General features: G+C 38.0%; 2 protein-coding genes across 2 annotated transcripts; both read right to left on the bottom strand.

Moving 5' to 3' along the window:
- Positions 1–619: 619 nt before the first annotated feature.
- On the bottom strand, positions 620–6,301 carry LOC118801806 (CD209 antigen-like). The gene is made up of 6 exons (XM_036562178.1): positions 6,183–6,301; positions 4,184–4,282; positions 2,107–2,640; positions 1,107–1,234; positions 932–1,032; positions 620–769 (listed from the first exon to the last, which is right to left on the bottom strand). Exons 1-6 carry the CDS (start codon positions 6,280–6,282, stop codon positions 625–627), a joined length of 1,107 nt encoding a protein of 368 aa, XP_036418071.1. The 5' UTR covers positions 6,283–6,301; the 3' UTR covers positions 620–624.
- Positions 6,302–13,986: 7,685 nt separating this feature from the next.
- Positions 13,987–23,661, bottom strand: LOC118801813. The gene is made up of 11 exons (XM_036562186.1): positions 23,542–23,661; positions 22,222–22,632; positions 21,972–22,108; positions 21,134–21,234; positions 20,872–20,977; positions 17,530–17,588; positions 17,274–17,434; positions 15,107–15,256; positions 14,558–14,697; positions 14,387–14,487; positions 13,987–14,157 (listed from the first exon to the last, which is right to left on the bottom strand). Exons 1-11 carry the CDS (start codon positions 23,654–23,656, stop codon positions 13,995–13,997), a joined length of 1,644 nt encoding a protein of 547 aa, XP_036418079.1. The 5' UTR covers positions 23,657–23,661; the 3' UTR covers positions 13,987–13,994.
- Positions 23,662–24,387: the final 726 nt, after the last annotated feature.

Consider the following 24,387-nt stretch of genomic DNA (forward strand, 5'->3'; position numbering starts at 1 on the left):
TTTGTGGTACATAATTTGAAAGTTGATACATATAAAAGTACAAAGTAACAAAACTGAGAAATACAAGGTACACTATATGGACAAAAGTATTGGGACACCTGACATTACAACTACAGGAACTTTTATGACATTAGGCTTTAATATGGAGTTGGTCCAACTTTGCAGCAGCTATAACAGCTTCTACTCAGATAATGTTTCCACTGCTCCAGAGTCCAGTGGTAGTGTGCTTTACACAGCATCTATATAGTAGTGCAAAATATGGATGAATAAGGCAAAAACAACACATGGTTAAAGCAATGGAACTTTATTCCACTAAAGCAAAGAACTACAATACACAACTAACTGGATTTCAGGTTTCAGGTTTGACCCCCGAATAACAAACAACATAATACAGATACAGATACATAATACAAATACAGAATTAACCACTTTACTTTTGTTAACACTTCACTCGCAGTAACTTCATTTTATATTTAAATTACTACCAATAATAATAATAAAAATAATAACAAAAAGAACAACAACAACAACAATAATAATAATAATAATAATAATAATAACAATAATAATAATAATAATAATGTAGGTATTTTTAAATCTAAAAAATCAGCAAATGGCCTTTTCTTAGTATGGCAGTGTAGATTCACAGACCCAGCCTGCCTGATTAGAACAGGATGCATCGTTCCATGTCTGCAGCAGGCTAGTAGCGGAAAAAGAATCTGCACAATCTTCCTCTCCGTTACTGTTGGGTTCACCACTTTTCCAAAACCTGTAATTAGCACAAAGCACACATTCTAAAAATTTAAATACAGGCTATTATGTTTTGAACTGCCATGCTAAACTAGCCCATCACTGATTCTAATAATGAGATCACATGACTTTTTTTCCTTTAATATGTGACCAGACTTAAACAAAATGCTATTTTACTCACGCAGTGGTCAGTGGTGACCCGTCCACCCACTTCCAAACTCCCTCTCTTTCTGTGTCACTCAGACCAATCCATACATATTTGTTTTGCTTCTTAATGAACTCCTAAAGGAGAACAGAGTGTGATTAGTATAAGGGAGATTTCTATCAGAGTTCAGTTCTTCTCTCTCTCTCCTCACCTGTTCCTCTCTGCTGTTTATGATCACCAGATCTACTCCTCTCTTTATGCAGTCCTTCCTGGCCTCAATCCAGCTCTTCTGCTCAGTAGAGATGTAGTAAAAGCTGCTTCCAAATTTCTTCCAACCAAGCTTGTCTAGAAAAGAAATCACATGCAGTCAGCTCCATAATTGTTGGGCACACTTGATAAAGTTTAGCCAGAACGACAAGAATGACAATGGATGATTTTGCAGTTGATGAGAGTTGCATGCTCCAAAGCCAGCATTTTTTTGTTTCATTGTGAGTAGTATAACAAAATATCTCTGCGCCTCTCCGACTGCCTCCACCATACCCCTACCTCATTCACCCACTAGGGCATCACACTGGTGCCAAAAAGTGGTGCTGCAGTACCAGTGCACTGGAGAGTCCTGACCAGTGCACTTTTATGCCACGCATGTTAAGCGAGCTGAGGTGGGGGTATGTGGCGGCGGGGGCATGGTCAAGTGCTGTCTGTGAGGCGGACAGCTGATTTGAATGAGGGATTGGTGAAGGCATGCAACTGTGAATAATCGTCTCTCTCCCAACTAATATGACTTTCCATTTTCACATAGTTCTGTTAAACATGCCTTTCTTACTATTTTTTGTGTTTTTACACTAAACTAACTTCAACTGCAGGTGAGACTTTCTCATGTTCAGTGAGATTGAGAATTAACCACAAAAGCATGTTTTCATTGCCTATTTTAAGCATCTTTACCAATGACTGTATTAGCATTGTAAAGGAGATGTTTGTAGTATGTGGCTCTAATGCATTCAGACTTTTAAAAGCAAGCTCTTCAATCTCATTTATGGTGTAATACAAAGTGTAATGTCATTTCTCACCAGTCAGAAGCTGAGAACAATGCCTTAACTGGTTCCTTTCTTCAGTCAGAGCTTTGTTTATCTGGTCTTTCTCCTTAATCAGATTCTGGTATCTGCTCCTGAGCTGGTCTCTTTCTTCAGTCAGAGCTCTGTTTTTCTGGTCTTTCTCCTTAATCAGATTCTGGTATCTGCTCCTGAGCTGCTCTCTTTCTTCAGTCAGAGCTCTGTTTATCTGGTCTTTCTCCTTAATCAGATTCTGGTATCTGCTCCTGAGCTGGTCTCTTTCTTCAGTCAGAGCTTTGTCTATCTGGTCTTTCTCCTTAATCAGATTCTGGTATCTGCTCCAGAGCTGGTCTCTTTCTTCAGTCAAAGTTTTGTTTATCTGGTCTTTCTCCTCAGTCAGATTCTGGTATCTGCTCCTGAGCTGGTCTCTTTCTTTAGTCAAAGTTTTGTTTATCTGGTCTTTCTCCTCAGTCAGATTCTGGTATCTGCTCCTGAGCTGGTCTCTTTCTTTAGTCAAAGTTTTGTTTATCTGGTCTTTCTCCTCAGTCAGATTCTGGTAGCTGCTCTTCAGTTGGTCTTTTTCTTCAGTCAGGTTTCTGATACTGGATAAGAGGGTCTCTCTCTCTGCAGTGAAGTTTGCTCTCAAAGAAAAGATGGTTTGGGCCAGACTGTTTTTCTCCTCTTTCACATTAATATCTGCATTCAGAAAACATGATGTTTCTTAACTGTTCTTTCACATCAACAGATTGCAGAAGATTTTTCACCGTAACATTTTCTTTTCACACATATGTAGTCTACATATTGCCAGAATGAACTGACCAGGGCATAGTCAGTCTTGGGAAAAAACAGCCTACTGTTTCTTGCATTGGTCAGCCTTTGATGCTACTATTACATGATTGACCACAACAATTAGGTGAGCAACTTTGTGAGTAGAAAAGGCCTCTTGCATGCCACTTGCCTCCATGTGTTTATGGGATGCCGTTCCTTGCAAAGTGTTCTTTCAGAAATTGGTTGTGAAGGTCCTGTGTCAACTTCTAGAAATCTTTGCCTATTTTTATTCTCAAGCCATGAAACACGCCAGTAAGTCCTTTTTGGCAATCATTAACATCTGCTTTTGCGAAACATTTTCCACACATCAAACAAGACTTTCCCTGCACTGTACCACCTCTTCTCAATCTATGAACCCTGTCGCACACCCCGCAGCTTATACAAACACACACATTATATATATATATATATTGATTCCCGGCCGGGCGACCAGGGTCCTTTTTGTGTGGAGTTTGCCTGTTCTCCCTGTGTCTGCGTGGGTTTCCTCCAGGTTCTCCGGTTTCCTCCCACAGTCCAAAGACATGCAGTCAGGCCGATTGGACACGCTGAATTGCCCCTAGGTGTGAATGTGTATGTCTGTCTGTCTGCCCTGTGATGGACCGGCGACCTGTCTGGGGTGTATCCTGCCTTCCGCCCACTGACAGCTGGGATAGGCTCCAGCATCCCACCGCGACCCAGAAGGATAAGCGGTTTAGATGATGTGTGTGTGTGTGTGTGTGTGTGTGTGTGTACATATATATATTTCAAATACAATTGTTTTAGATGCTTAAGTAAACCTGCTTTTTAAGGATTAACAGTGGCTATTTTGAGATGTTCCTTCATTTCATAAGAACCACCATTAACAACCAAAGTAAATGTAAAATATTTTTATTGTGCAAAACAGTGCTTTCTAATGCTATTTGTTATAGTGCCTGAATATAACTGCTGCACCATTTAAGGTGGAATGGGAAAGCCTAATAAGAAAACTACTTCAGCAGCATCAAGTTTCTCAAGTCATTTGTCTCATACATGCATTCCATATACTCACGCCTCAGACCGTCAGACACCTCTGGAATTTTGAAAATATTACAGTCACTCACTCTTCAGTACCAGCTAGTCCACGGCTTGTTTCTCAGTAGTTTTGAGAAAAAAACTTTCTATATTCTAGGAAAGCAAAAGTGACTACAGTTTTCTTTTCTGTTTTTCTCCACAACCCCTGCTGTCTGTATTTAACCTATGACTTAAATAAGGCCTGTTCTGCTTGACTGTGTCCATAAGTAATATAACTTCACTAGAGAAACTGAATCCAGTGATTTGTTACTGCATAGCTATGTTAGCTGGCATACAGTATTAATAATTATTTCATCAAAGTACCAAAAGCCCCCAAAATGATATGGCTTTTGTCTGTAGAAATATGTGCAGAAATACTCACAGTACATGTAGAGCACTACGTTGGTGGTCATCAGGAGAACACACAGCAGTCCCATACACACCACAGCCAGTCTGGATCTTCTGTTTGTTGCTTTAACAACTGATGAAGAGTGGACTGACTTAAAAAAATTGCTTTGCATTTACTTTTTCATGTATTTTTTTAATTTTTGATCTCAGTTCTCATCAGAACTGTCAGCAACTGTGACTCGAGTCAAGTAATGAGTTGGACCTGCCCTTAAATGACTTGGGACTAGGACTTCAGGCTTAAGACTTGTGACATCCCTGCTGAAAAAAACAGCACGTCCAAAAACAGCATGCATTCCATGTTGGTTTATGCTGGTCTGTTGCTGGTTTGGCTGGTCACCCATCATGGTCATGCTGGTTGACTAGCATACCAGTATCCAAAACACAACATATGCTGTTTTTTCTAGCAGTGATTTCAGCCAAAGGAAAAAGCATGTACAGTCTGATTAAATTAGGACTCACAGCCTTGCACTAAATTACTAAACGTCTTTAGTTTTCAATCTTACATGTGTTTCTTACAGTTTTGCTGTTATTGTCACTACTGTAACACTGTAATGCTTGTAGTGGCATCAGGTTTGATTCGGCTTCAGATAGCAAGTCTTCCTTTACAGAAAAAGCTTAGCCTGATGGACAGAATAAAGCTTTACATGCAGTAAAAGAAAGGACAAAACAACTTGAAACTGTTGGCTAGCACTTTTGGAAAGCATGTACGCTAACATTAACTAGCACACTAGCTACTATAGCTGAAGTTGTCCACGAATGTAGCTAAAGTTTTAGTAATTTCAGTTTATTTTCCTTTGAAACTCTAACTGTTGTGCTAACTAGCGTATGTGCTATAGAAACTACAGACTAAGCAAACGTTTCAAATTGTTTTATTTCTTATCTGTATGTGCTGTGTTTACCGTGTGTTGTGCTTCAGTTCCTTCAAACTGAAGGTTTCTCTGTAATGAAAAGTTCATTATTTGAAGCCATGTTGAACCTGACCAGCTTTTACACTGGTGAAATAAAAGCTTAAACCAGCATGAATTCCACTCTGGGTTATGCTGTTTTGGTGTTGGTTTAGCTGGTCACCGCTTTAGCTGGGCATCGCTAGCCATTTTTAGGGGGGTTTAAGCCCCCTCCACATATTACTTAGCTTCCTCAAATCAATGTACACTATAGTTCAAATCATCAATAGTATTTTGCATTCATTCTTCTTTATTCAGCTGTGCTGGTGTGAAACAATCTCACCAGTATTAGTTATATTTAGTTTTTACTATATATAGATAATACTGGTGTTATGTTGATCATAGTGCAGTGCAAAAGGTGGCAGCTCCAAAGAAGGCCACTCAGCGAGAAGATTTTTGCCATTTTAAACAAAAACTGAACTGACTGATTCTTGAACTTTTGTAAATCTCAGTTTAATAATAATAAAAACATATATATGTTACCAAATTCAGGCAAGGAAAGGGAGAGAAAGAAGCTGAATTATTCCATTAACATGTCCTCATTTGTGGGACTAAATAATAAACCTAAAAAATAAATAAGATAATATATTTTTTGTGCTGTCAAATGTCACAATGACCATACCACCTGGTCTATTAAACATGTACGTGCAACTACAGAGCAAATTCACACTCTAACTGGTTGCACAAACTGAGACTGTGCCTAACTATAATATATATATATATATATATATATATATATATATATATATATATATTATAAATAACACATTTAGGACCTGCAGCTTATTTAAGAAAGGATATGTCATTGCTTTTGATCTGTGATCTGTGTAGGTGGACAGATATAGTATTTAAGCTGTGAAAGATCTGTGCTTAATGCACTATGAAGAAACAGATCTTTTATGAACCTCAGACTCACATGCCAGAGAATCAAGACACGAGTTCTGACCCGCTTGACTCACCTTGTGAACATCTCTGGTTCTCATCATGAGAACAACATGCAAAAATGGGTAATGAAAGTTGCTAAACTACCTGTCTGCTGCATCCTCTTTGTTCTGGTATCCTGATTCTCCTCTCTGTCTATCCCACTCAGCTCAGTGCTGCTCACATTTGCATAGATTCTCTCTTCCATCCCGTCTTTGTTTCCTTCTTATTCAGCTTATAACTGAAACTCCTTCTCTTAACAAACTGCAACTTTCATGGCATGTAATTTTAACTGAAACGGAAGGGAAGTGGCTGAATTGGCAGTGAAGTCCCAGAAGAGAAACCACTAACTTGACCGCTGAGGTGTTAAACACGCCTAAGGCATGACGCAGGCCTGATACACAGTTCATATAACTTCTGTACAGATATAAGTTTACATACCCCTAAATTAGTGAGATATTTACTGTTCTCTTAAAATTTTATATGAGTGATCATTTAAAACAAAGTTAGTAATTATAGTTTGATGAAGATATTAATCACAGAAACTTGCACATATTAACCACAATAATAAATGAACCATCACATTAACATCTGCATTAGAAAACATGATGGTTTTCTAGATAGAACTGTTCTGCGTATGTATTCTGTAGCATTGTAGTCAAAATCACTAGCGCTGAGCCTGAGTCAAGACCAAGACCTGAACACAACAAGACTTTGTAATAGTGTCAAACTCACCTGAATACTAATCATGCTGACACCTGTTTCCTATTACATTTGACCCAAGTTTGGTGCGAAGTCTTGTTAAGGTTTATCCTAGTGATTCTGAGCAGTGATCTTCTTCTGTTATGACAACTTGCTAAAATATTACGTTATTGATTTCTGGACTGTGTTCTTGGACAGTTTGCCCTGCTCTGTGTGAAGCTCTGACAGTTTTGACCCTGCTTGTCTCTGTTTATGATTCTTTAAATTCCCCAATAAGCCTGCGCTTGATTTCCACTACTCTCTGGGAGGTACATCATTATAAATAGTCAAGTCAGAATATAAAAATAAAAAGAAGAAAGGTTAGTTGTTCATTTCTAATCACTCATTATACATGATGTATTTTGTAAAACAAAATATTAAGTAATACATAGCCTAAAAATATCATTTTAGGTTTAGTTCAGGGCAATGGGATGGCCATATCGAAAGCTAGATTTGGATGTATGTTTTGGATCATTGTGCTGCTGGAAGATCTGACATCAACCCAAAATCTACTGCTTATGTTTGTGGTTAGATGAGATCTGCTGGCATGGAGGCGGCATCTATTTGTAGTTTTGCTGACTTGGTAACCTCACAATGCTATACCGTGCTATACAAACCTCCAACCTTAATCCCTTTTTTGTCTCTCGAACCATCTACAGATGACACGACACTCATAGCAGAGATCAGAAATAACTTACAGAACACAGTGAAACAATAGGACTTCAGCTCAATAAGAAGAAGGTGAAGGTTATGACAACAGGAAAGACCACTAACTTTACCACTCACGATAAAGATGTAGAGGTTTTTACTTGGATCATTTATCAATAACAAAGGATCCAGCTGTCAAGAAATACGACTCAGACTGACGCTCAGCAGAGCAAGGATGAAGGAGCTTGAAAGGATCTTCAAATCTAATAATTTGTCCCTACAAGGAAAGGTCAGAATTGTCCAGACTTTGGTGTTTTCTGAAGTTCTTTTTGGATGTGAAAGCTGGAGAATAAAACATGAGCTTTGGATTTTGGTGTTGGTGAAAGCTTTTGATGGCAAATAAAAAATAAATGCTTCATTGACCAAATCAAGCCTCACCTCTTGCTTGAAGCCCAGATAACCAAGCTGAAGCTCTCCTATGCTGCTTTGAACAGCTGAAGGTAAAAGATGAAGAGGATGATAAGCACCAAGATGGATGGATACAATCAGAGACATCAGACTACTTTTCATGTGGTGTTTTCTGCTGGGCTAAATTAGTAAGATATTTGATGTGATGGTTCATTTATTGTTGTGGTTAATATGTGCAAGTTTCTGTGATTAATATCTTCATCAAACTATAATTACTAACTTTGTTTTGAATGATCACTCATATAAAATTTTAAGAAAACAGTATATATCTCACTAATTTAGCCCAGGGGTATGTAAACTTATATCTGTACAGAAGCTATATGAACTGTGTATCAGGCCTGCGTCGTGCCTTAGGCGTGTTTTACACCCCAGGGGTCAAGTTAGTGGTTTCTCTTCTGGGACTTCACTGCCAATTCAGCCACTTCCCTTCCGTTTCAGTTAAAGTTACATGCCATGAAAGTTGCAGTTTGTTAAGAGAAGGAGGTTCAGTTATAAGTTGAATAAGAAGGAAACTCAGACAGAATAGAAGAGAGAATCTATGCAAATGTGAGCAGCATTGAGCTGAGTGGGATGGATAGAGAGGAGAATCAGGATACCAGAACAAAGAGGATGCAGCAGACAGGTAGTTTAGCAACTTTCATTACCCATTTTTGCATGTTGTTCTCATGATGAGAACCAGAGATGTTCACAAGGTGAGTCAAGCGGGTCAGAACTCGTGTCTTGAAGATATTTATCACAGAAACTTGCACATATTAATCAAAATAATAAATTAACCTTCACATCACAATCTGCATGAGAAAACGTGATGTTTTTCTACATAGAACTTTGTTCTGCATATGTATTCTGTAGCATTGTAGTCAAAATCACTAGCGCCAAGACCTGGACACAACAAGACTTTGTAACAGTGTTACATCTGTTGCCGATTCCCCTCCATGCCAACAGAGGTCAGACTCACCTGCATACTATTCATGCTGACACCTGTCTCCCATTACAAGCCATTGAATGGACTATTTAAGTTGTACGCTGACCTAAGTTTGGTTTTCTGCTGTTCCAAATAAAGAGAGCAAGTTCTGTGTTGATGCTACTCTTTGTGCTCGCTATTGTGGGTACTCCATGCACTTTTAGTTGCCAGAATAACTTTACATGGATATGTTTCATTCACTTTCTGTTCTTTATGTTCTAGAAATTCTTACCAATCACAAAAAAGTTTTTAGATATTACACTCAGTTTCAGTCTCGTGCCGTCCATTTTGATGTGTAAATAATAAATAAGATGGTGTTGTAAGTTTGTGTTTGTTTACCCTCAACAGTTTTCTAGTCTGTGATTGGACCGTTGCTGCAAGCCTATACTTTTTCGAAAAAAAGTCTGTGTGAATGTTTAACTAGTTTTTCCATTTAATAACAGCCATAAATTACAAAATTAATGGAATGAAGTGTGTAGTGCCTTGTCCATACATTCAAGACGTAAAATAAATATCATAAGAATGAATCATATGGAATGGAGCTGGAGCAGAGCGTTTACAGAAATGCTTTGAGTGAGAACTCCCATGCTGTGGTTAAAATCTGACCTGTTACTGTTGCTATACTGGCCCCACCCCTGAATAAGCAGTGACTGACTAGCTAGCGTGATCTGCTTTGCTTGTATCAATGTAAACTGCTGTTGTGCTCTTAACCCTTTAAAATCCCAGACTAATTACATACTAAGGTTTATTAATTATTCCATTACTACAGGGAAGTCAGTACAAACTGGCTGAGCTATTCTTTAAATATAGAAGTGTGTAATAAAACTCCGGGCCTGCTGGTGAGCCCTGGCCATTAAAGGGGTTAATCTGTAAAGCTGCAGTAGTGGAAACTTTATGAGCATTCAGGTTCATCGGTAGGTCATTTTGAGGAGAGACGTAAATGTATGTGAGAAATGTGGCATAGGAGTGTGAGATTAGACCTAACTGCATGAGGTTCACAGCCAATGTGTCTGATTTCACAGCCCTGTGCTGCCTTTACTGCTTGTAGTGTTTCAGTTCTGTTCTTCACATTCAAGTTTTTTTTTCTATTGAAAGGCTTGTTATTTAAAGCCGTGTTGAACCCGATGCTTTCATTAGCAGGTTTACTTTATACAGTGAAATCTCTGCAGCTGATAAAGAGACTAAATTCTAATTCTCTACCAAAGACTGAAGACTCGAGCTGGACTTAAATGCTAGGGACTCAATTCAACATGCAAAAGTGGTTTATGAAAGTGTGCTACACTGCCTGTCTGCTGCATCCTCTTTGTTCTGATATCCTCTCTGTCCATCTCACTCAGATCAATGCACCTCATATGTGAATAGATTCTGTCCTCGATTCTGTTTGGGTTTTTTCTACTTCAACCAACTACTAAACCTCCTCTTAACAAACATCAACTTTCAGGACCTGTAACTGAAACGGAAGTGAAGTGGCTGAATGGATATTAAAGTCCTATTAGAAAAACTATTAACTCCATTTTTTTCTGAAGTGTGAAACACGCCTAAGGCATGAAAGAGGCCTGATATACAGTTCAAATAACTTTTATAAAATGGATAGTTACGGTTCTAAAATCTGACTGACAACAATAAAAAAAAGTCTGAAGAACGTCCCTTGAACAGCTTATACGCTACTCTGTAAAAAGGGCTCGTCAGTTTAACCTAAAAAAAAAAAAATTGACTTTATGTGGTAACAAGTAACTCAGCTAGCTTTATTCAACCTAAATAAACACTTCGAATAAACATTTTTTTTTTAAATCAATGTACTTTTTTGAGTTGCATAAAACTAGTTAAACTGCTTGTTACTATACGAAGCATTTTTTAGGTTGAATTGATTAGCCATTTTTAACAGTGTGGCGTCAAATCCAGGCTCAATTCCAAATGGTTCTGTATTCCTTAAATAGTGTGCCAGCTATGAAAGTTAAAAAATTTCTATAGAAGTATATAAGTTTCTATAGCAAAATAGTGCACTATTTGTTGAGTATGGATGTGGCTGAATCCCAAATGACTATTTTTTATACTTTGCACTGTTGGGTGCAGGATCCAGTATTTAAAGGTTTACATAGTGCACTATGTAGGGAGCAGGGAGCCATTCGAGATTCAGCCTCAGTGTGAGAAGAGCAGCGCCATATAGGACTCGGTGGTAATATGGTGACCAATAAGTACATATAAATCAAAGGTTAAATAAAAATAAAAAAAATTTAAAAAAATAAAAAATAAATAATAATAATAATAATAATAATAATAATAAATAAAACTGCAAAACTGTCTTTTCTTGATATTTTTGGCATTATCTCATAATAGCTCCTAATGCATAAAGGGGAATTACAGCAGTTGTTCAACATTTCTGCATAATAGAGTCACTGAGATGTAGTCATTCAGAGTGGCTGGATGTGAAATTATTCATTAAGGAGAAACTTAAAATAGTGATAAATCTGAAAAAAGAATAATTATTTTCTTTGGAGACTGTTTTGCTATATAACATCATACATGTACCAATCCGTCATGAATAGCTTCTAAAAATACATTTTGGACCAAAATTCTCTCAAAATGATCGTAAAATGTAAAACGATCGTTTCAGGCATCAAGCAGCATATTCATAACCATTTCTTTCTGTTAGCTTGTAACACTGGGGTTGAGCCAGGTTGCATTAGCAGAATAATTTTTTATTTGTTTTTTAATCTTTTTTTTTTTTGATTTTTACCCAATTTAGTAGTTTCCAGTTTCACCCACTAGTTAGGACTCCACCAATCACATGATACTACCAACGCTAGGAGGGTGAAGGCTAACACAGGCTTCCTCCGAGACCTGTGAAGCTCCACCGCATCTTTTCGAACAGCCGCTCACGCAACGTCACTGGACAGCTGAACGCGCTCGGAGGAAAGCGCCAACCGCCAGATCTGTTACGTCAGCTAACAGACGCCTGCACTGACTAGCATGTAGCATCATCAGGGATCAAGCTCGCGATCTCCTGATGATAGGGCCAACGCTTAGACGGTTGAGCCACTCGGGAGCCCATTAGCAGAACAACTTTATTGGGGGCAGTCCAAAAGGCAAGGGGCCAAAGCACAGGCAGGCAACATCAGATGCAGATCCATAATCAAAAATCAGTAAAATAAGGCAAACACAGAAAAAAACAGGCTCAGAACTCTGGTATGAACACACAAACTTTGCAAGGCCCAAAACCAAACAAAAAGGTATATGAAGTGGTCTTAATAAATCCAGGACCAACTGCGGGTGTGAAAGTGTGGTGTGAGTGGGTGAAGCCAGGAAAAAAACTTATTGAGTTAGTTCCACAGTCTCCCCAGAAGGGGGAGACATCATAACAGAGATAACTGTTTATGAAAACCACTTTATTAAACTCTTCAGACATCTGGTTCCCGTCACCACCACTGTGAACTGAGTAACTCAGTAAGTTTCTCTAGAATGAAGCATTTCCCATCAAACCACTCTAAATGACTTTGTTTACATCTTAACCCTTCAAAAAAAAAATTTCAGTTTTTTATTAGTCTTACCTATTCTTAGTCTTAAGATGTTATACAAAATGTTTAACATAATATAAAAGAAGTAAAGATGAGGAGGGGTTCACCACTCTATGAAAAACTGTGTGGGCAAATAGTGCAATAATTCGACAATAACATTTCTCAATGTAAAATAGCAAAGAACTTGGGGATTTCATCATCTACAGCACATAACGTCATTAAAAGATTCGGAGAATTTAGAGAAATCTCTGTATGCAAGAGACAAGCCCAAAAACTTATACTGGCTAGCTGTGATCTTCAGTCCCTCAGACAGCACTGCATTAAAAACAAACATAATTCTGTAGAGGAAATCACTCCATGAGCTCAAGTTACACTTCCAACCCACTGTCTGGTTTGGATCATCCAGCTTGTTATCAGTACACAGTTTAAAAGCCAGCATCCGTGATGATATTATTGCATGGGTGACGTGCACATCTGTGAAGGCACCATTAATGCAGAACGATATATACAGGTTTGGAGCAACATATGCTGCCCTCCAGACAACGTCTTTTTCAGAGAAGGTCTTGATTATTTCAGCGAGACAATGTCAAAACACTGCCTAACACTAGTATCCGGGTGCTAAACTGGCGTGCCCGTCCACTCCTGTCACCCACTGATAACATTTGTGGTAATATGAAATGAAAAATGACAAAGGAGACCCCAAACTGCTGAGCAGCTGAAATTCTATATCGAGAATGAGAAAACATTTCACTTTCAAAACTACAGCAGTTGATCTTCTCAGTTCACAAACGTTTACAGAGTGATGTTAAAAGAAGAGATGAAGCAACACAGTTGTAAATATGCCCCCAGCCTATTTTTTTAGAAATGTGTTACTGGCATCAAATTCAAAATGCTTGTTTCAGCAGTTCAACCAGTTTCAACATTTGACATGTTACTATTTCCAATTAAATAGGGGTTAAGTGATTTGCATATAGTTGCATTCTGTTTTTATTCACATTTTGCACAGCATCCCAACTTTTTTGGCAATGGGGTTGTACATTACTACATTATGAACTATCAAATGAGTTACATGATTGCTCTGATCCCCAAGCAGGGGTGGAAAGTTTATAATTAAGTATGAACACTGTTACTGTGATGATTTACTGGAGTACAAGTAAAAATATTCATACCAACTAAGAGAAAATAAGTAGTTTATTGAAAAACTGCAATTACTTGGAGTTATTATTGTATCTGTACAGACAAAATTAAAGCAAAACATATATATTACATTAGGGAAAAAATGAGTTGATGACAGTATGCTCTGCTAGTGCACTGTATAAAGGCACAAGGCACATTTAACTATACACATTTCGTGGACAGATGATTATATAATGCTTCCTAATTTGTGTTTCAAACAAAGTAGTTTGAAAGGGTATGCATTGTGTGTTACTTTGAACTGAGTTCTGAAATGAAGTCCTTTTTTTATTCTAGATACACTTAATATACTTTAATTTGTTTGGAATACACTTTAAACTTTTCTTCCAATAGGATTTGCCAGCACTAAAGTAATAAAGGTGGTAAACTCTCATGAGAGACCCACAAATGGCTTTAACTACTGAAGCCTTTAGGTGGCAGTGTAGATTCACAGATCCAGCCTGATTCAATAGAGCAGGGTGCATCATTCCATGTCTGCAGAGTAGGACTACTGGGGTGGAAGAGGGAACAGTCTTCCCCTCCTTGAGCTTCATTGGGTTCACCATCTCTCCAGAATCTGGAATTAACACACAGCATGCAGCACTCAGATTTAAATACCTGATCTTTTTTTTTTTAAATACAAGCTGAACATAATTACTCTGACTTGTCTCTGATCTGTTAACATAACTTGCATATCTTTGCAAAACATAATAAATGTGGGTTTCACTGCCTACAAATGTCTGCTACGTTAATGTAATGAGTCTTATCAATTTCTTTGAATTTGTTATGAGGTTATTAAAACTCACGCAGCTGTTAGTGGTGACCCGTCCACCCACTTCCATTGTCCCTCTGTTTGTGCATCAGTTAAACCAATCCAGGCATTTTTGTTTGCCATTTTAATGAACTCCTAGGGAAGAAGATGAGATTAGAATGAGGAGATTTCTATCAGAGTTCAGTTCTTCTCTCTCTCTTCTCACCTGTTCCTCTGTGCTGTTTATGATCACCAGATCTGCTCCTCTCTCTATGCAGTCCTGCCTGGCTGCACTCCAGCTCTTCTCAGTAGAGAAGTAGTAATAGCTGCTTCCAAACCTCCTCCAACCTTTTAAATGGAGCTTCTCTATTGCAAAATAAAGTACAATCATGCTTTATAAATTAGAAGAAAAAGGTACAGAACTGTCACTGGAGCAGTACCCCTCTTGTAATTGGGGTGGGACCCTCAAGGGTACATCTCAGTACCTTTAGTCAGGGAACATAAATGTACCATAACCTATTGAAATTATATTTTCTATGTTGGCTATCTGTTTTGAAACATTAGATTATGAAAAGGTACAAATATGTACTTCTCACCTGGAAAAAGTTATTCAAGGTGCACAATTGGACCTTAAAACCACTGTTTGAGGGGACATTTACATTGTTTGTACCTTGATGAACGAAAAGTGTAGGAACCTTTATCTCTGACAGTGTATAAAGTTTTTGTGCTTTGGAAAGATGTACTGAGTGCTTGTACTGGCAGCTGTTTCACTCACCCAGCTGTTTCAACAAATCATCATATTTGGTCTGCATTGTGAGGATTTCCTTAGTCAAGGTTTTGTTTAGTTGGTCTTTTTCTTCAGTCAGTTTTCGGATACTGGATAAGAGAGTTTCTCTCTCTACATTCTCATCCTTCACATTCACATCTGCATTAAGAAAACAATGCATTTCTATATTCTGTATTTGTAGTCAAAATCACTAGTGTTGAGTCCAAGTCAAGACCCAGACCTGGACACAAGGAGATCAAGTCAAGACCAACTTTATAGTAGTCAAGTCAGAATATAAAAATAAAAAGAAGAAAGGTTCATTGTACATTCATTATCATTTGTTATATTAATACATGATGTTATATTTTGTACAACATAACATTAAAAAATATATAGCCTAAAAATACAACCCTAATTCCAAAAAAGGTGGGACAAAATGTATGTAAATGGGTGTAAAATGTAAATAAAAATGGAATGCAGTGATTTGCAAATCTCATAGACCCATATTTTTTTCACAATAGAACATAGAACACATATCAGATATTGAAACTGAGACATTTAACCAATTCATGAAAAACATTAACTAATTTAGAATTTGATTCCAAAAAAGTTTGGATGCTGTGTAAAATGTCTCAGTTTCAACATCTCCAGCCATGCTGTTGTGATACGTGCAGTATGTGGTTTGGCATTGTCTTGCTGAAGTAAGCAAGGCCTTTCCTGATAGAGATGTCTTCTGGATGGCAGCATATGTTGCCCTTAAACCTGCTTATTTCATTTAGCACAGATGTGCAAGTCACCCATCCCATGTGCACTAATGCCCCATATCACAGATGCTGGCTTTTGAACTGTGCGCTGATAACAAGCCAGATGGTCCCTCTTTAGCCCAGAAGATGTGGTGACCATGATTTCGTAATTAGCATCACTCAGGAGCAGCTTTATGATGACCTAATTGTGAAGTCTTTTCAGAATACATTGATTTTTTAGGAATTTAACATTCTGGAACCTTCACATCAAGTCTAATATGTTTTTAACACTGAGACCGTGGGAAGAAAATGCAGAGGAAAAAGAAAAGGATTCATCAGTAATAATGGTAGCCAGTCCAGCTGAAATGCGTAGACACTGAGTATCCATTCTGCTAAAAAGCCACAGACAGCACAATGAAGCTCCACTGACACACAGGAGCTGAAACTCTACTGTTAGTGTGTTGGGTAGAGCTCCGAGCTTTGAGCATTAAAATGACGGAACAAACTACTACAAGAGCAACTAGCTCTATTGAAAAAGGCATCATCATTGTTGATGTCTATGTTTTAAAAACTGCATTTTTTGGTCTCTAAAGCTTTGTTGCCCTTCTTTGACACAAATAGAAGCTGTCCTAAATATACAGAATATGTAACCAAAATTACGTCCCTACTTAGCAATTTCAAATTTGTGTCCCAGCTCTAAATAATAAAATTTTCAAACAGGTTACATCTCAAAGTGCTTCACACAGTGATGAAATGACAATAAAATTAAGGGTGCAGTTGAAAAAAAGAAACAATAGCAATAATAATTTAAAAATAAATGTAAAAAAATAAGGTAGTACATTAATTAATGCTAAATTAAAAGACTAAGCTATTTATTTAAGCATTCACTCAACTTGACTGCCTATTAAAACTACATTTGTGTTGTGTTGAAACATAAACACAGAGACATTCAGTGAGGCATGCTGGTGCTAGACTTTGTAAATTTTAGCTTTTAATAAATTCATAGATGATTTTTCTGCAACTCCCTGGCACAGAACAGGTGAATCATTGACCACCTTCACCAGCGCTGACTCTGTGCTATGATGTTTCCGAATGCCTGTCTAAAAAAATACATGCTTGTTAAGCTTCCTTTAAAAAGATCACAGCTGCTGACAATAGCTATCCAACGGGTCCACCATAGTTAGAGAGATAGGCGGAATCAAGTAAGGACTTCACAGTGGCTGTCTTAGCTTAGCGACATGGCCCAGGCTGAGTGATGTGTATATTATAATTAGTAAAGGCTCCCCAATCACTGCTAACAATTCTAGGAGTAAATTAGTAACCTGACTTGAAATTAAATGAAGAGTGACCCTGACATTTGTACAGTACTGTACTAAGCATGCCTGTGTGTGTGTGTGTGCGTGTGTGTGTGTGTGTGTGTGTGTTTTATATACCTGTCTGCTTCATCCAGGTCTCTCCCTTTGTGCTGACATCCTGAGCTCTAACACCATCTGCAGTTGCATAAATGACCACTGTCAACTCTTCTCTGTCCATCTCACCCAGTTCAAAGCTGCTCTCATCATCACAGATTTCCTCTGCCATTCTCTCTCTGTATCTGTGCATTAGGCCATCATGTCTGACACAGCCGTACCTGATGTACTGAACTTCCTGATTTTACTAATGCTTCTCTAGAGCGTCTCTGGAACCCACAGGCTAGCAGACCTAGGTGTGGTTTTGAGGCACAGAGAACTTGTAACATCTTGCAACATCTATGAGTGAAAGCAACAGAGAGTGTGAGACTCAATCTGGCAACATTTTACATTAAGGGTTACAATTGAGTTGATAATTATATGCTAATATGTAATTAAATACTCATTATTTATATATTAGTTAACTGCTCATGAAGCATTAGTTATTACTTAGTGACTGATTATGTTGTAAGTAATTAGTAATTGAGTACACTGTTAAGTTTGTTATTGATTTATAGCTTATTTACTCATTCTATATGCACTAACTGCTGCTTATTACACTGCTAATGAACTGATAAGTGTGTTTACCCATATAAATAAGTAATGTGAGAACTATCGAGTACTTATGAATTAGTCCTGTTATTGATATGTTAATTAATATACTGACTTGTTACACTGACTGAATTTTTACTTAGGTTTCCATGGCATTGCTCCAAAAATACCTCTTTTGGCACCTTAAAATTTATTTATTATTCATTCTGTTGCTTATAAAGGGGACCTGTCTACATACATCTTTGAATAAGCAGCCTGTGTTTTAGGCCTAACCAGTATGTCCACTTAATGAAGATGAGGGATTGTTTTAATAGAGTATCACATCATCGCATGCCATTTTCAGCTGTTGTATATTTCCTATGCACATTCAGTTTTGGGTAAGCTATCTACTGAGAGGATCAACAAAGTTTCTACTGCTGCTCTCAATCATGAACTTATACAATAATTCATATTTAGCAGTGACTTTAACTGGCGGGACACAAAGCATAGGTAGGTAATTAGAAATTATTCGTTTCTAAGTACTTAATCAATGACTAAGTATTACCTAATGACATAATTGACCTTGAATTTGTGACCTTTAACGTAAAGTAAAATCTCAAATACTTGTTCATACCTCTAGAACTCTAGACTCTAGTCTGACATGGTCATAAGTGATCTCGTAGCGAAAATACACATCTGGGGACAACTTGATAAACTTTTGGTGCTGGAGTGTGGGAAAATCTGCCCCAAACAAGAGTATACTTTTTTAAAACCTGCCCTTAAAATTCCTGAAGTCCGTGCTCTTTGACATCCAGAGTAATTAATAACGCAAGCAAACTAATCGAGCTAGCAAAACACTATCATTAGCTAGCAGAACTGTTACAAAATTGTTTATTTTTACCAGATGTAATGTGTTCTCTGCACATGTGATACACATCTACATGCTTACCTGGAGTTTTTTGGAGGACTTTTAGAAAAGCTAACTTACACTCATTCATGGGCCTATGGCAGGCTTGCCTGGCATTACCCCTTAACCATGGTGTATGGGGTTGGTGTAGCACGGATAACACTGCTGCCCTCCATGTGATAGACTAGGGTTCAACTCCCTACCTGGGCAAGGACTCTTAAAATTCTAAGTTACAATGGATGTGAGCATTTGCCAAATGCTGTAAATGTAAAATTTCATTACACATGGCCTCCCATGGCTTTACAAGGCCAGTGCTGCCATCTTGTCACAAGACATTCAAGCCCATGAGCAGCCATTCTTCAACTAGTTTGTTTTGCCCCCTGAGAAAAAAAAAAGATTGTGACTGTGAATGTATGGTAAGCCTCAATGTTCTTTAACCACAAGGCCAAACGTAAAGCGTACTGGAGCTATTTTGTTCCCATGATGTATTAATCAGCTGTACTATAGATAGGTCTGAGCTTGTTTTCATGTGTTCACATATAATCACCACCTGCATAGTCTGAGACCACTTGAAACGCTGAAAAGGCCAAGTGTGAAAACACCCTAAAGCTAAAGCTTACACAGAACAGAGGACTCTGTTTAGGACTCTACAGTTGTGTGAGAAAACCCTACAGAAAAAGGGTGATAGTGAAATAAGTGTGAAAGACATTGGTTTTGACTTCCTCATATCACTGTGTGTCAAAATATGTGATGACAAATGTTTCTCTTTGGTGTTCTCATACAAAGAGAAGGTAAAAGAAATGGTGGCGCTTTCTTTTGCAGCCCCCTGATTTCTTGTAACCAGGTAAATGTGAGGTACAAACTCCAAAGTATTTGATAATTATTTTGGGTAACATGATGGTAAGTTCCAAGATTAAATAAATTACACTGAAATGCCCAACAGGTTCTAGATATTAACTTGGTACGTCTGTGGTACACATTCCACAGGACTGCGCAATTGTTTTAGGTAAAAAGTACTGGTTATAGCACACAAAGTAGAAAGAGTTTTACACAGTATGCACCTGTTTATTACCTATAAAAGTAACTGAAAGCTGTAAAACTAAAGTAAAAATCATTATACACAGTTATAATTGTACACAATTACTGTCTACTTGTTAAACAGATGAGCTACCGTCTCTGACTTTACATCTACAAGTTGGACCAACAAGGTGTGTCAAATAGAGTGGACAGTGAGTGGACACAGCGTTTAAAAACTCCAGCAGCACTGCTGTGTCTGATCCACTTGTACCAGCACAATCACACTAACATGCCATCACCACGTCAGTGTTACTGCAGTGCTGAGAATGATCCACCTCCCAAATAGTACCTGCTTTGTGGGGGTCCTGATCATTGAAGAACAGGGTGAAAGGGGGCTAACAAAGTATGCAGAGAAACAGATGGACTACAGTCTGTAATTGTAAGGCTGATCAGTGTATGTTAGAACGATCATAACTGGCTAGTTGAGAAGTGCCCCCTTGTGGTAAAGGCCCTGATCTGCAGACAGTTTAATACCAACCTTGATGTGTATTTTTTCCCTTGCTTTCAGTCATCTTCTATAATAGTCCTGTCTTAAGGAGAGTACAGTCGAGTTTCTGTATGTGTGGTATTGTGAGTAACTGTGCACATATGACATATTCACCTTCCGCAGACATACTAACCCTTGCAAAAGTGTGGGGTGAGTTTACATACAAAGACTGGTCTCACTTCTCAGATCACTTTTATAACAGAAGACAGTGCTGTTATCTTCACAATATATGGTGCACAAAGTGGTAAAACCAAGGGTAGCAGTGATGCATGTTACTGCAAAACAATGTTCTCTTGTGTGATTTTCTCTCATTTTTTAAGCTTACAATGAAGCTGATAAAGACAGTTTATCACATTTTACCCAGAGGACACAGTAAAACCATCTAACTTCAGTATTACTTTTCATTTGTAGTCAGCAACATAGAACACATTAGATCCACATATATATGTAGGAGCAGAGAAGAAGAAGGAGATGGATTGAAAAAGGAGAATAAGGATATAAAGAAATTGTAAATAAAGCATTTATTCAGCAGTTTAATGCATCTTTTCACATATCCAAGAAAGGACTTTGCTGCATGGAACATCGTTCCAGCTGGATAGTGTGTCACTGGAGCCAACACGATGAACTACCTCAGCGCAGTTCTCACCTTGATAGTGAGCGTTATTCGGCTCACCAGGCAACCAATACCTAAGAAACCACAAACAGGTAAAAACAAACATGGACACCAAAGTGACCTATAGAACATATTGGTAGGATTATGGCCTACTTTTTATTTAATGGACTGTTTAACCTGATAGAAAATACTGTCTTTATTAGCTAGAAAAAGCTCTAACTGTTCCATACCCAGTTCCTGGCGACGTGCCATCCACCCATTTCCAGTGCCCCTCTATGGCCTGGTCAGTCAGACCAATCCACAAAGTCTTTCCAAGTCCAGAAACAAATATCTGATGATAAAACAAGAATTGCCTTAAATTGCCTTCAAGTGCCTCACCTAGTGCCACTCCTAGCGTTCCTGATATCCTAAGCAAAACCCCCACAATCACCGAAACCACAGGTTCCCAATCCTGTGTAAATAGCTCTGTATTTCATATGCTGTGCATTAGTTGGAGTGTAGAATCGTAATTTATGACCTACGTAGTGCACTACATAAGGACTACAGAGCCATTTCAGATTCACCCAATGTTAGACAGTTGATTCTATTGTGAACTAAACATTTCATCACTCACTTAGACTGTAATTAGATGATGGTGACTTATATGAGCAATACAACATGTATCTGCATCTTGTCTTAATTCACAGTCTGCACCCCTTTTGTCGTGTGTCGTGCCCCCTGAGGAATAGTAGTACTTGAGCTATCCATGTCTGTCGCAGCTACTACGTCCGCATGCGTAACAGAAAAGTAACGCTGTTGCACTTGTATTTAATTTTTGCTACCCTTGATGTAAACTGTCACGCTTTGACATAAACAACACATATTGTTTAGGCCTCTTTATACATTTATAACATTATTTAATTTATTTAAAAAAAAAATATATGAAAATAAATGCCACCGTGCTCGCCATGGTGGCCCCCTCAGCAGGTATGGGGCTCTATGCAACTTGTGTGGTTTGCATATAGGCAGAATTGGCACTGGACTCATTGGTAACATCAGTAAGTGGAGATCTTTCCTTTACACTCTCACCTGTTCCTCTCTGCTGTTGATGATCACCAGGTCTGCTCCTTTCATTCTGCAGTCTTGCCTGCTTTGATCCCAGGTTCGCTCATAGAAGGAAACGTAGTAACAGCTGGACATGAACTTTGTCCATCCAGCTGGACAAGCTATAAAAAGAATACCATTTGCTGTCATGATCAACTTCTACTGTTCCGAGCTCACATTTGTAATGTTAAAGACTGTTTTTCTAGTAAATGGTCTATTATCAGTTCTAACTCACCCTTCTCTGTGAGCTGCCTCTGAAGTGCATCTCTTTCCTTGGACAGGACTTCATAGCTGGTCTGTAGCTTGCTTCTCTCTATAGCCAGCCTGTTGTTAGTGTCCAATAACTGGTCTCTCTCCTTTGATATACTGTCAAATCTGTTCTGTAACTGGTCTCTCTGTTTAGATAAGTCATTATAAGTGCTCCATAACTGGTCTTTCTTTTTAGTTATATTGACATAACTGTTCTGTAACTGGTCTCTCTCCATAGTCATGTTGGCATAACTGTTTCTCAACTGCTCTTTCTCTGCATTATGTTTTGTACTCAGACCCATAATAACAGCCAGCAGGAGGACACACAGCAGCCCCAGACACACTGCAGCTGGCCTACCAGAGTGCACCTGCCTCCCCTCAGAAACAGCCTGAGAACCTGGAAGAGTTAAAATAGCAACTTACCATTGCTTTTTCAGTGATATTTGACTAATATTTAAGCTCTAATGGAGAACTGGTATCAATGACTTCAAAGTGGATGCATAACTGTAAGTACTACCTCTTTCTCTTCTCAACTTCCCTATACACTTTACCATAAAATGAAAGCTGTTGTTATTAGATGTTCTCTTTTAGCTGAACCCCTAAAATCAGCATCTCATGAAAAACGAAACGTTACATTGCTTAAGACTTCATTACTTTACTTAAGACTATGCCTTTCGTCTGTTGTTTGAAAGCCTGTTCTCTTACATCTGTCTCCTCAGATTACATTATAAACGTTATCTGAAATTAGTCATTGAAGCTTTTACTACTATAATGGTCTCTTAATTGCACTTCCCAAAAAGTCCGTTAAACAGATGCAGCTTATTTAGCATGCTGCTGCTAGAGCAGGGGTGCCCAATCCTGGTCCTGGAAATCTACCACCCTGCAGAGTTTAGCTCCAACTCTAATCTAACACACCTGATACAGGTAATCAAGGCCTTCAGGGACATGTGACTCTATGAGCCAGGTGTGTTGGATCTGAGGATTGAGCACCCCTGTGCTAGAGTTTTAACCCGGACCAGGAGAACAGAGCGCATTAGTCCAGTTCTAAAATCTTTACTCTGGCTTACAGTTAGTTACAGAGTAGATTTTACTTTCTATAAGTCACTAAATGGAGCGGCTCTGATATGCTGTTATGTTGCATACAACTGTAACAAAAATTTTATATGATTTATGTGTGAAATATTGCTGTATTAGTAAATATGCATTGCCTTTTTTGCTCAGTTCAGTTACGTTTTCAAAAATGACTTGTTGTTCAAGTGAACACTGTCATTTTGTGTAATAATCATAATCATAAGTTGATGATTACCTGGTTTCTGTGCTGAAGTGTTCAGGTAGTCACCGTCATTGACTTTAGTCTGACTGGCACTCTTCTCAGTATCTTCGATGTTCATATAGATGCTCTCAGATTCAGCGTCCTCCATGGTGGTGAGAGTTTGAGACAGAATTGAAACTACTACTCATCTGTAAGTCACTTTGTAGTGTCTTATCATGTGATGCTGAGCTTCCTTCTCTGCTTTGAATGAAAAGGAGTGCACAAAACAGAGTCTACAATGTGGGCACATTCATTTAAATAAATCTTCACTGATCAAATTTGCTCCACTTTAATTGTGGTTTAACACTGTGGTTGTGCTGCAGTCAGTAATACAGTAAGTTTCTGCCATAAACATCCAGGCAGTAGAATTCTAGATTAATGTTATAAATCAGTCTCATAAAGTTACGTTCAATTTACAGTTTTTGATAAATAGCCACTCTGTAAAAAATGGCTTATCAGATCAACTTAAAAAATTATTTTATGTAGTAACAAGTGCTTTTATTAAAAAAAAATGCATTCATTGAAAGAATCGTTTATTCAAAGTATTTATTTAGGTTAAAATACATTATATTTACATTACAGGTTGCATAAAACAGTTAATTTATTTGTTACCACATATAGTAATTTTTTTAGGTTGAACTGACGAGCCATTTTTACAGGGCATGTTTTTCACTTGAATAAGAAAGATAATAATATACTTGTGATGTTAAAGTAATCTTAATGATTTTATTTGGTTCGTGGCAGTTTTTTCAGTTTCTGAAGGAAGTAAAACTACAAAGAAATAAAAACTTTACTGACCCACAAAATCAAAACTGTCAGACATCAGTACTTGAGGGTGTG

The sequence above is a fragment of the Colossoma macropomum genome, unplaced genomic scaffold (genome assembly GCF_904425465.1).
Source record: "Colossoma macropomum unplaced genomic scaffold, Colossoma_macropomum, whole genome shotgun sequence".
Classification (NCBI taxonomy): domain Eukaryota; kingdom Metazoa; phylum Chordata; class Actinopteri; order Characiformes; family Serrasalmidae; genus Colossoma; species Colossoma macropomum.

Excerpts from the sequence above, each read along its gene's own strand:
- LOC118801806 (XM_036562178.1), bottom strand. The coding sequence starts at position 6,282 with ATGGAAGAGAGAATCTATGCAAATGTGAGCAGCACTGAGCTGAGTGGG. Across the intron at positions 1,235-2,106 it reads CCAGAATCTGATTAAGGAGA|TTGGTTGGAAGAAATTTGGA; the intron begins AAGACCAGAAAA and ends TTCTAGACAAGC. Across the intron at positions 1,033-1,106 it reads TAAACAGCAGAGAGGAACAG|GAGTTCATTAAGAAGCAAAA; the intron begins GTGAGGAGAGAG and ends GTTCTCCTTTAG.
- LOC118801813 (XM_036562186.1), bottom strand. The coding sequence starts at position 23,656 with ATGGAGGACGCTGAATCTGAGAGCATCTATATGAACATCGAAGATACT. Across the intron at positions 14,488-14,557 it reads TAAACAGCACAGAGGAACAG|GAGTTCATTAAAATGGCAAA; the intron begins GTGAGAAGAGAG and ends CTTCTTCCCTAG. Across the intron at positions 14,158-14,386 it reads GGGTCACCACTAACAGCTGC|ATTCTGGAGAGATGGTGAAC; the intron begins GTGAGTTTTAAT and ends TGTTAATTCCAG.